General features: G+C 38.1%; 1 protein-coding gene across 1 annotated transcript in view; it reads right to left on the bottom strand.

The window, feature by feature from the left end:
- The window catches only part of CDH11 (cadherin 11), a 102,774-nt gene that overhangs the window by 22,772 nt on the left and 67,397 nt on the right, over positions 1-12,605 (bottom strand). Inside the window, exons 3-4 of the mRNA XM_044987397.1 lie at positions 2,791-3,195; positions 1,149-1,443 (exon numbers count right to left, since the gene is read on the bottom strand). Of these exons, the coding sequence (XP_044843332.1) occupies positions 1,149-1,443; positions 2,791-3,018 (523 nt within the window). The 5' untranslated portion in view covers positions 3,019-3,195. The remainder of the gene's footprint in view (positions 1-1,148; positions 1,444-2,790; positions 3,196-12,605) is intronic.

The raw sequence follows: 12,605 nt of genomic DNA, 5'->3' as shown, positions 1-12,605 counted from the left end.
AATGAATTTTTAGCTTTTTGAACTATTAATTAGGAGAGGTTTTTTTAAAAAAATAAATGTATTGTGATTGTGGGATAGTGTAGATATTTACATGGTTATCAAATTATACAAAGGAAGAAGAATGATTTAAAGTTATTTTTGACATATTTTGAATATAACAGTATTGATTATTTAAAAAAAAAATTAGGGCCTAAACATAGTTACTGCACTGAAAGACAGAAAGCTCTGAAAGGTGGTTGATGTTGTAAAGGTATTCTTGCATGTACACATTTGCAGCTGAAATAAATCTTTACTGAAAAATAACTGGAAAACTTGATACATAGCGGAAGTGCTGTGTGTGATGAGGCTGTTCATTGTTCATTTCTCAGCTCCATTTTATAGGCCTTCTACAGTATATTTCTAAATATTTGTGATTTAGGTTTTTCCATCGTATTTTAATTTTATCACACCATGGAGCGCTCCACTGAGCGTTATCTTGGGTATAACCACTTAATGCAAGTGCTTCCTGTTTTTCCAACCAGCAGGAATGCCTTCTTTCTGCCCTAGCTCTCCATTTTTGAAGGGGTACTTTTGAGATACCAATAACAGAAGCATCACAAAATTATATTGAAATGAGTCTTTACATAGGACTAGTCCCCACCCCGCAAAAAACACCAAAAACAACCATTCTGCATCCTCTCTATTCTAATTCTCCTTCAATATGCATACACTGAGTCTTCATTTGAGCTGCCATAGAAAGGTATGTGGGCATTAAAGGTTGACTTTTCAATCTGAAATTATCACACACACATTTCCAAAAGAGTAGAGGCAGTGTTAAAAAATCAAAATACAGATTAAAATACATGGTTTGATGGTTGTTTTTAAATCTCATGATTTCTGAGACCGGTCTCATGATTTTGATCTTGTAAGGGGTCTGACTCAAGGTTTTTGATCTCTTGTTGTTGGCAATACTGACTTTACTGTAGCAGAGTTTGAATCCTTCTGCTAATTAGAGCAAATGACAGAAAATGTTTAATTGATTAATAGGGGAACTGAATACCTTTTATCTTCCAGATGTTGGGAAGATATTAATTAGATTTACCTAAGATTCACTGTCAATGTAATTTACTCCAAAAAATGTAAACTGGCATGCATTTATCTGTACCTACCCACGTTGGACCTCTCTGGCACATTCGCATGATAGTTTTCGTGTAGGAACTCAGGTGGGTTGTCATTTATATCTTGAACTTTCACAATGAATTCAGAGGGTGGTTCCAAAGGTCTGTTAGTGTTTCTGTCTACAGCTTGTGCTGTTAGAATATACTGAGCTCTCTCTTCTCGGTCCAGTGTCTTTGTTGCATGGATGTTCCCTGATTTGTCATCAATAACAAAAATGATTCCTGCGCCTTCACCTGAGAGAATGTATTTAATGTTTCCATCTCCAGAATCGATATCTGAATGAAGCTATAAAACGATAAACATAAATATTGTAACAAACCAGTATACACTGTATTTCCAGCCATTAAAATAGTAATTGAATTACTGTACATTACTGTCTAGCCATTGCTGACTCAACTTTCTTAACTTTCATGACTAATGCAGACTTCAATTTCATGAGTCAGGTGCACAATGGACCAGATTTGCTTCTGCTTACACATGTCTAACTTACATTTAAATCAACAAACTGATAACAGAATTTGGCTCAGTGAGTCTGACTCAGGGGCGGCTCCAGGTACCAGAGCAGCAAGCAGACCCGCGGCTTCAATTCGGCGGCGAGTGCCAAAGGTGCGGATCAGCCGCAGAAATGCCGCTGAATCCACATGACCAGCGGACCGTCCACAGGCGTGCCGCCGAAGGCCGCCTGACTGCCGTGCTTGGAGCGGCAAAAAACATAGAGCCGCCCCTGGTCTGACTCTCCACTCTATTACACCGCTCTTAAGCTAAAATAACCCAACTGACTTTGGAGGCGGTAAAATAAGTGTAACAGAGGGGAGAGTCAGGCCCAGAATATCTAATGCAGTCTAACATATTTAATCTTACTGAGTAATATCTTAAAATCTAGATATCTAATGAGAGTATGTGGTCACTGCAGCTGGGAGCTGTAATGCTCAGAGCAGGTAGACAGACTCGCATTAGCTCTCCTCTAAAGATAGCAGCATGGCCGCGTGGCAAGAGTGGTGGTTCAGGCTAGCCGCCCAAGTCCAAGCCTGCTTGTGCCACACAGCTATTTTTAGTGAGCTAGTGCTGGTGAGCTCAGTATTTTGAGTGAACTTGTCAGTGTAAATGCCCTGAGATTCACATCTCCCAGCTGCCTTGTAGACATACACTTACGTTTGTCTTTTACTTTGGTGTGTCAGGTGAAATCTATTTTTAAGCACTATTTTAGAACTTTTACACAAGCTGGTATTTTCTAGGCTAGTCTTACAATGGTGAGAGCTCTGCTCTACTGACTGGACACCAAAATTAAGAATGGTCTGATGATTTACTGGGACAGTGGCCAGTTTGGGGATCAGGCTTGTTGTGCAAATGATCCTTTTGGTCCTAGCAGTGAAGGTTTCAACCTACCGCTCTCAGGCCTCAAGTCAAAGTGTACTGAAGTCAATGGAAAGACTCCCCTTGATTTCAATACACTTTGGATCAGATTCTTATTGAGCAACAGATGAATTGATTAATACCAGAAGTTTCTGAGGGTGCTGATTAGGCAGCTGGTATGAAAAAAAAGTACTGGAGGAAAAAAGCAGCTCTCACCACAATGAGGCAGGAAATAGTACCTATTAAAATACAAATGAAAACATAGAATACATTTCTTACCTTGCCAACTAGTACAGGATCTGGTCCTGTGTACTCTTCTATTACAAAGAACTGATTCCACACCCAGCCTCTTTTTGAACGATGCAGAACTTGCCCTTCTTTTCCTTTTTCATGGTGACCATGGAGTGACGGCCTTAAATGGTTAAGTTTTTCTGTAGACACGGCATGGCTGTAATATATCATGCCCAGGCAGATAAGAGCAGCATGTAAACAACTGTCCTCCTTCATTTTTGGTTAATTTATAGGCACAGGAGTATTCGAGAATCTACTCCTTCCACCCAGAGCCACCTCTGAAGTAAGAACCTTGGAGTTACTGGAAAATTTCAGATGTAATGTTCTGCATATAGGATGCCACCTTTCATTAAGTGCATCACTTTAATGCTCTGCAGGTTCCCAGCTTAACTGCTGAAAGAAAGAAGAGTGTAGAAAAGTGTCAGTCTTTCCCCTGTCTTTGAGAAGTGACAATGATAAGCCAATTGCAATTTCTAAAATGAAACTAGTACCAACATAGCACAGGTGTAATACCCATTGTCCACTTAAAGAAAATAACAGCGTTCAAAAACTAATGATTTAGTAGGAAAATAATACTTTGATATAATTACTACCAACTATGAATATTCTAGATAAGGTTTTTTTTCTGGTGCTTTTCCAGTAAAACTTGCTTTTTTACTGAAGAGTCTGTCAATTATAATTTCCCCCTTCTCCTAATTTAGTAGAAAATGATGCACATGATCGCAGCTTGCATTCAGTACTCTAATAAAATATTGTCAGTGAGTGCTTAGAAGCATTCCCAAACCTTGTCACTCCTGTCTCTACCAACCTTCTCTAACATGAATGAGTAAAAACACCTAAAGACTCTTTAATAATGAGACCTTTGGCAGTAGCGCCCATTCCAGGTGTCTCTAAGGGTACGTCTACAATGTAATAAAAGACCCATGGCTGCAAATGGCCTGCGTCAGCTGACTCAGGCTTAGGCTGCTGGCTAAAAATTGCAGTGTAGACATTCGGGTTCAGGCTGGAACCCAGGGTCTAAAACCCCATGAGAGGGGTGAGTCTCAGAGTCTCTAGCCAAATTCTGGATGGTAGTCTGCAATGTTTAGCCCCACAAGCCGAAGTCAATTGACCCGGGCTCTGAGACTCGGAGCCACGTTTTTTTTTTATTCCAGTCTATACAAACCCCTAAGATTTTAGTTGCTCAAATGACGTTGCCTCTTTCTTTATATCTGATCACTGCTATGTACAATAGGTCAGGGTCAAAGTTTGACCATGAGATTGTCCAATACAGTGAAACTTGCACTAAGGACTACACCTCCAGTACTAACAACCTATCTTAACGAACCACTTGGATATACCCCTGGGGCTTCCCATACAGTGTTTTTCAGCCTTTTTTTAAAAGAACATCTGTACTCTGTGGTGCTGGAACAATCTGTATAGTGGGGGTGCTGAGAGCCATTGAACCAAATTGTAAACTCTGTATGTGATGGAAATCAGAACCCCTAGTTCCAGCACCTAAACCTGTACCGAGCAACTAACTTTTACTGTTCCTGGAATGTTTATTTTAGGTTTCTCAGTAATTCACTTTGTATCTGCTACAGAATACTAACAAAATATTAACTTAAGGCTATAATCTATTCTCAGAGGCATATATATACACACGCACGACATTTGCCAATTCTCTCTCTCTCTCTCTCTCTCTCTCACACACACACACACACACACACACACACACACACACACACACACACAGAGTTCGGTGTTAGTTAAGGATGCTCTATAATAATATATGTAACACAGAAAGACAAGGAACTAAAAAGTTAATGCTGCCCACACTCTACTCCTTCACTCAAAGACACACAGCTCACTATTAACACAGCCACACCACAGAGAATGCACCCCACTCTTAACTTTCACACATTCAGCATCCCCTTCCCCAAAACTTATTTATGCCCTCCCCTCACCGTACTCTTTGCACAGTTCTGTTCAAACACATACATTCAGATGTGATGAACGGGGTGTGCTAAACATTTGGGGCAGACACACTGTGTTTTTCATATAAAACAAAGATGTTGATCTTCCATTTTTAGTGTTAACAAGAAACAATCTTAACTATGACATTGCAATGGCTCCAGCCTAATATATTCAATGAGGCTTATGCATATATTTGAGAACATAATCTGGTGCAGAAGAATTTGACTTTTCTTTCTCAGGCATATTTAATAAGACCATTTTAAAGTAACGATGTGAATTTTTTTCAATATTATTTTCTCTATGCCATATTATGGAAGAGTCATAAAAGGATGGAGATGGGAAAGCCAAGAACACTCTTCATCCTTTAAAGGAAAACCCCACAATTTGACTCTGAAAAACGCTTTAAAATTTCAGAAATCTATGTTAGGTATAAACTGTGGATTGTATCAAGGAACAAAGGATTTAGTCAGAGCTGTCCTTTCTGAGCTTACTTATGTTTGCTGCCATTTTGCGGATAAGTGAAATTATTTTTGACATCAGAAGTGCTGGAGCCTGAAATAAGAGACTGAAAAATAGTTTTTATTCTGTCTTATTAGTGGTTTATTCATGAAAAAAACTTCACCATGGAACTATCATTTCACTTCTTTCTCTGATAATAACTCATGCTTAGAGAAAATGGAAACAGATTATTTATCACTTTTGTGTAGAAAAGTCAAATTGCAGCGCCTATTACTTGATGATTACTGGCTAAGCATCACTACCACTTAAGTAAATATCCATTAAATTTAGCTCAAAGTTTAGAAATGTTATCATAAATATATAGCCAAATTCTTCTCCAGTTACACAGGTGTAAATCCAGAGCCACTCCAATACACTCAGTGGAATGACTCTGGATTTACACCAGAGTTGAGAGCTGAATTTAACCCACCCTCTAAAGTCACCTCGGTACATGGGGCTATTTTTGTCCACATTCATCTGTTTTGGGCGCAATCAAAACTCTAAATACTGTAGCTGGCTCAGCTTGATGCATAACTGCATTCACTTAACCTAAAATATGGATGTGTTTCAGGAGCAGTTTCCTATGGAGTGTCCTTTCAAATGAATGGAGCACCATGATGTGCAAGTTATAGCCAGTTATACTGGTCACATACACTTGCTGGAAGCATGCTATTCTGAAGTGCAGCAGTTAATAGCACATTTTTATAATAACTGGCACATTTTTATAATAAGACCCCAACTTTCCAATAAGATGAATGGAGACAGTTGCCCTGTTTTGCTGCTGGTGCATTGTTTCACCTTATTTTACAGCAGGCTTAGCAAGTGAACAGTTTGCATTAATGGAATTTCAAAACAAGTTTAAAAAGAAAAAAAACGGTATATTTGAATCCTGTTCTCCAGATCGTTAATTTCAAATCATGCCACCAACAGTTAAAGTAAGTAAACAACCACATATTCCATAATATCCAAAACATCGTATAACTTAATTACATAACAATACTGGTTATAATCAGCAAAGGCTTTATAAAAGATGCTTTAAAATAATGGAACAGACATTCAGATACATACAAGTGTTTACTATCAGTTATTGAAGTGTGAAGCACTAGATACAAAACATTAACCACACATCCATACTTAATTTACTAATTAGAATTTAAAATAGTAATTGCCTCCAATCCTTTATTTTTAAACCTCTTTGCGAGAGGAATAAGGTTATGTATTCCTAATACAAAGGGAAGTATTGTACCTAAATGGGGCTTTTTCTAAGAGCCCAATTCTGTAAACACTGTGATACAGCATGGCCAGAGGGCAGCAGGAGAGGGTTAGAAGGGAGCCTTATTCCCTGTAGAGGGAAGAAAGTTTACTATAGATTAATTAAAGCACCTGAAGCCAGTCACCTGATAAACACCCCCTGCTTCAATCAGACAAGGGGAGGAGTTGGAGCAGAGAGCAGTTTGAAGGGAAGCAGAGGAAAGTTTGGAGAAGTGCTGCGGGGGAAGACCAAGACCCTAAGTAAAGGGACACCTGGCTTGTGCAGAGGGAGGGCAGGAGAGGGAAGCAGCCAAGGGGAAGGAACTGCTAGTTCAAGTGGTTTACTGCTATCCCTAGAGCCCCTGGGCTGGGACCCGGAGTAGAGGGCAGGCCTGAGTCCCTCCCTCTCCACTCCCCTCCTCTAGGACACTAGTGGGGCAGTTAATATCCCAGTTCAGGGGCAAGAAACAGCATCCTGAATGCACCCCCGCCCTCCAAGAAGAGAAAGTGTGAGATCTATCATAGTAGTGCCAACAATTTGCCACAACACACAATGGGACAGATCATAATAGCATGGTCTTTGCACACTAGTAAGTAAGATCCAAACCTATCTTTATAAGGAAAGTTGTTAACTTTATATCAGATCCTTAGCTGGGTAAATTGACATAGCACCAGTGAAGTCCATGAAGCTACTCCAATTTAAACCAGCTGAGTATTTGGTGCTTTATCTATAAAGTGCTTCCTACCAGCCAAGGTGTACGAGATGCTACTAAATTAAGTTACAACAACAAATATAACTAAAAACCAAACTACAGTGGTATCTTTGAAAAAAAAGGAGACTTGCTTCCAAAATAATTAACTCAAGTCACTTCAACCATTTAAAAGTAACTTCCAGGTTGAAAACAAACAGTTTATTTCTTCAACGAGCCAATATGGAGAAGCAGCTAAACAATTTATAAACCAATTATTGTCTTTTGGCCAACACTGGAGGAAAAATACCTCATTGCTCCCCAAGCATGGCATGCAGATCTGGGAACTGAACTTGCAGCAGATGATTGGAATATGGCTCTGGTTAATGTCCAGAAAGCCACAATTTGCAACAGATTGATTCAGATGCTGTACTACATCACATGTAGATAAAACAATTAGAATAATTCATTGTGAATTTTGCCTTTCTTCAATCAATGATTAGTTGGGAATAACTATTTTAAAATGATTATGATGATTCAACTAACTCTACACAAAGATTGTACCATTCCGAAACTATGGCAAACAATATGGATGGTCATCTATCTAGATTGCCCCAAATAACATATCCCAGTTTTTTCATTATTGTTTGGAATTTCATAATAAACAGTTTCCGATTTCAATACCATGTATTTCCCTTAGAAACTACTAGAAACCCAACCTTATTCTCCCTTTTTATACCCGAGTAGATATTATAACAAGGTTTGGGACAAGATGGATCTCTGAGGAGATAGTAAATTTTAACTGCTAACAAGAAAATTCTGATTTTTTTTAGAGACTGAATGCTAGATTCATGAATACATAGAAACAAGAATTAATCAGCTATCTCACACTGTTAAATCAGAAAATAACCCTATGTCAACAAATGAACAGGCGTGGTTTGCTTTTACTAGATAAAACTTAAAAACTTGTAATAATTTATATCATGTATTGCAAATATCTAACACATAGTGAGGTCTGCCTGAGCCATGGAGAGGAACACTTCTCTAAAAGGCACTTCTAACAGCATGATCACAAAAGAAAAAAGAATCAGATTGATTCAATTAAACATGTACCTATAAAAATGGAGGCTGGGCTTCAGCCCTTTTGAAAATGCAAATTAAAAATATACTGTATTAGAAATATCTTTAAACAAAGCTCTCTGTTGAGCCTATTAGGCACTAATCCTCCTTAAGCCTTGAGTCACATTCTACCAGTGCAATGTACTCCCCTGTGTACCACAGACCTACTGCATGGGCTGCTGGAAGGTTGGAATAGGGCCACGGTCCTTCCCCTTTTGGAGCAATATACTCCCCAGAATGCATAAACTGAGCAGTCCCTGTGCTCCCCAGAGCCCACAGTTGTAATTCTGATATGTTCTTGCAAAGGGTGCTGAATGCAGAAGGGGTCTATTCTTCCTTTCTCCTGATCACCCAGTTTAGGGTCTGTCCGAATGCTATCCCAATATTGCTTACATCAATACCACTCTTAAATTGAATAGCCAATCTAAAAAAAAGTTAACTATATTGTAGATACTTTGAATACTACCAAACTGAAAACACTATCCAAATTTTGCCCTCTTTTATAGCAGAGCAACTTCAATGCAGTAAAATGTGCTTTCCTAGAGTTACAAAGGACAATTTGAGTCCACCACACTAAAATGTTTTTCTTTCTAAAAAGACAGCTTTCCCCACCAAAAAAATCAGTTTCAAACTTTCTTGGACAAAAATTGTGCTGACTGTTTACACATGAATCATAGACAAAACTAAGGAGTCAGCAGAGATTATTTTAATGACAAAACCAGAGTCTCTGAAGTTATGTCTAGCCAACTTTATTTTTTTTCTATATATAGCAGAAATAATCCCAATAGAGTCAAGCTTACTTCCTATGTGTACCTCTGTTAAATGACCATATGTCAAAGTATTATAGCCTAAACAATTCCTTTGATTTGTCTAGCCCAGAACTTCTGCATGACACACTAGACAAGTAATTGTTCCTCCAGGATACATTTGATAATGTATATTCAAGAGTACACTGTAATGACAAAATGATGGATGATAGTATTTTGAGAAATTTTACAAGAACCTTGAGTAAAATTTCACGAATTCCCAGCTAAATGAGCTCTCTGTTTTAGTCAGAATTAGTGAAAAAGAGAAATGTTCTCTCAATCCCCAGAGAGTACTTTGACAATTTGATTAGCATTGTTATAGCAGAATTTTAGTACTGTCAGATGAACAAATACATATCTCATTTCATGATTGAACAAGTACAGTATATTGCTCCAGATTATCTTCTGATGAGTTTAAGGGTTTCAGTTTATAAAATCTCAAGGGTTCAACTGTACATCACATTGTGAGTCATGTGCACAAGAACATGAGTTACCCCTTGTATGAATGGGCTACCCACATTGCGGGTCAGAGCACAAGCAGGAGAACTGCTATGACTATGCTACACCCCTACTGCTCAGGTAGGCAGAGAATGGCTGAGCACAGGTGGGGAATGGGTGGGGCCTTAATTCCACCTCCCCAAACACACCCATCAACATAGCTGAGCAGGCACACACGGACTCCCATCTTCTCCTGTGGCAGTGCAATTCTACACTGCCCCTTGGTCAGGACTCATGACAACTCCATGGTCTAACTCAAAACATTCTGAGGCTTAGATACCTAAGAGACAGTCTCTGTCTTTGATATACGCACAGATGCACTCATCAGAGGCACTCAAACTAATAGTCTCTCAGTTTAAATGGGATGGGGCTAGTGTCATATTTGAATCTGGAAACCAAAGTGGTCAAACAGAGCCCAAATGTATTAATCTTTAGGGAACATAATGAATCTTAACTAGACTTTATGTTTTATTGCAGGAGATGAGTTGAGGAATGAAAATGGCCAAGTATATGTGGTCATGTTGGGGGGGGGGTGTAATTTTATTTATACATAAGCCATTCTGCATTCCTCAACTCATCTCCCTCAATAAAACATAATGACTAATTAAGATTCATTATGTATATATCCTGGATTGGTCTGGTGTGGTCAGTTCATTTTGTGGTTTTTTTTTTTAAGGGGAGGGGAGGAGGTTGGCTTTTATCCTCGCTACTAATTCTATAATACAAATAATAAGATCCTAGAGCTAATTTTTAAATTTTTTTTAAAGATATTTAAATAAACAAACACAATTCTTGAAAACTGACAGGATTATCCATTCTTACTGCAAGAAAATGAGGTTGCAAGAGGAATAGCTGTAACCAGAAAGTATCACTGCACTTCGATTGATAGGTATTCACTTTTAATTTAAGGTTTCTTCAGCAGAAAACATATTCTGAGCTCCTGCTTTTGTCTCAGTTAAAGAAAATGTCACATAAAGGTAGCTCAGTAAATCTGGTCTTGTGCTGAGAATTTTGATTAGGCAAAGTAAAATATACGGATTCAAGTAGCATAGCACAATGGCACAGTAAAATGTATTCTCTCTCTTTTCTAAAACACAGTTGCACTGTCAGACCAACTTATGAATCCTTGTTATTTTGGAAACCTCACGACCATGCAACTTGTGAGTATGTGCCTATTGTCTCAGATAGGATAGTATTTGGGTAGCTGCCCTTTCCTGCCCCTCATGGCTACCCGTCAATTTTTAATCAGAGCTAGCACAGGTATGTCTACTTGTGCTGGACTTCATACTTTCCAGTTCTACTGCAGACATACCCTAAGAATGTTTAGTCCAAAACCTCCAATATTTCATATTTATTAGTAACTGGGAGATAAAAATATCTATGAAGACTTCAGCCCGTTACAACTGAAACAGTGGCAAAACTTCCATTGAGTTCAATGGTTGCAGAATTAGACCATAAATTATTATTGTCTTAATCCCAATATTGGGAGTCCAATCTTGCAACGATTTATGCACTGTGAATAGTCTCATTGTCTTCAGTGAGACTACTCACTCTGTTCTTTATTTGTACCACACCTAGCACAATAGGGTCCGGTCCCTTGAGTAGGGATCCTAAGTGCTTATGGTAATACAAATAAATAATAATATACATAAGTCTTTGCCGTTTCATAGGTTATTATTCTGTATAGATTTATGCAAGGAACCTTAATGCTCTGTATTTTTAAATTATGTTTTACAGCACTGTATTGAATTACTGAGATGTTTAAACCTAATAATCCCTAGGTTTTCCTAAAAATTGCTTTTGAAATGCAGCCATTTTTTCCTTTGGCAGTTTTGAGATTCAATATCAGGAAACCATAGACCAAAATGCATACCAGTGGCTCTTTAGAAATAAAAAATATTCAGTAGGAAGGAGGAGAAAAAGTAAGCATCCTGACTAACAGGATGTGATATTTCTTTTCAGTATCTACCTCTGATATCAGCACAGAAGGAAATTATTTTCCTCTGAATTTAGTTTAATTTGTAGTCATCCAAAGAGAGTGAAATTTTCAAGCACTGTACCCAATACAAGCAGTGAAAGAGACAAGACAACTTAGTACATTACAAAGTGAATGACATAGCAATAGGCCTGAGAGACTGATATTAAAAGGCTTGGGAAATGAAAAATGGTTGTAAACAGAGTTTTACATTTACTTGCTGCCCTAGGGAGATCTGCTTGAGATAAATGTGACACAGACTGTCTGTTTTTAAGCATAAACTCTGCAGGAAAACAACTAGCATAAGAAAGGTAGTCTTATTAAAGAACTCAGTGATTGATAGAGTCATTTGAAATAATGACTACACTCTTGGAAGAGTTTATTTTAAATAATAATTGTGTACTTGTGCATCTCAGAGTAAAGTGGAAGTCTCATCATTTACTATGTGCTCAAAATCCAATATAACCCTAGCCTAGGTTCACTCTAGTTTCAGTATGGTTTGCTATTCTGTAAGTAAGTGATAATAGATGATGCCCAGTGGGGAAAATGACCAACAACTAAAGTCAAGTTACTTCCAATTATATGTTGTGTTCAGGTTTTAAACTAGCTCTGAGTATTTCTTTACTAAGCGCTCATATCAACTAAAGGCAAAATGACCCCCAAATTTTACTTGCTAGCTAATTTGATTTATGCGAAATAAAACATTGAGACAGAAAGTCAGAATCGAAGGCCAGATGAAGGATAATTCTGAATGTCTTCAAAAGCTAAATATTACGAGCAGACCCATCAAAACACTTACATTATATGATTCTATAGAAGTTTTATATGATTCTACAGAAGTAATGGGCTTAAATTGCAGCAAGGGAAGTTTAGGTTGGACCTTAGGAAAAACTTCCTAACAGTCAGGGTAGTTAAACACTGGAACAAATTACCTAGGGAGGTTGTGGAATCTCTGTCATTGGAGGTGTTTACAAACAGGTTAGACAAACACCTGTCAGATGGTCTAGACAG

This window comes from Mauremys mutica, chromosome 14 (genome assembly GCF_020497125.1).
Source record: "Mauremys mutica isolate MM-2020 ecotype Southern chromosome 14, ASM2049712v1, whole genome shotgun sequence".
NCBI classification, from domain to species: domain Eukaryota; kingdom Metazoa; phylum Chordata; order Testudines; family Geoemydidae; genus Mauremys; species Mauremys mutica.
Note: the sequence above shows the minus strand (reverse complement) of the source record. Positions and strands in the feature narration are given on the sequence as shown.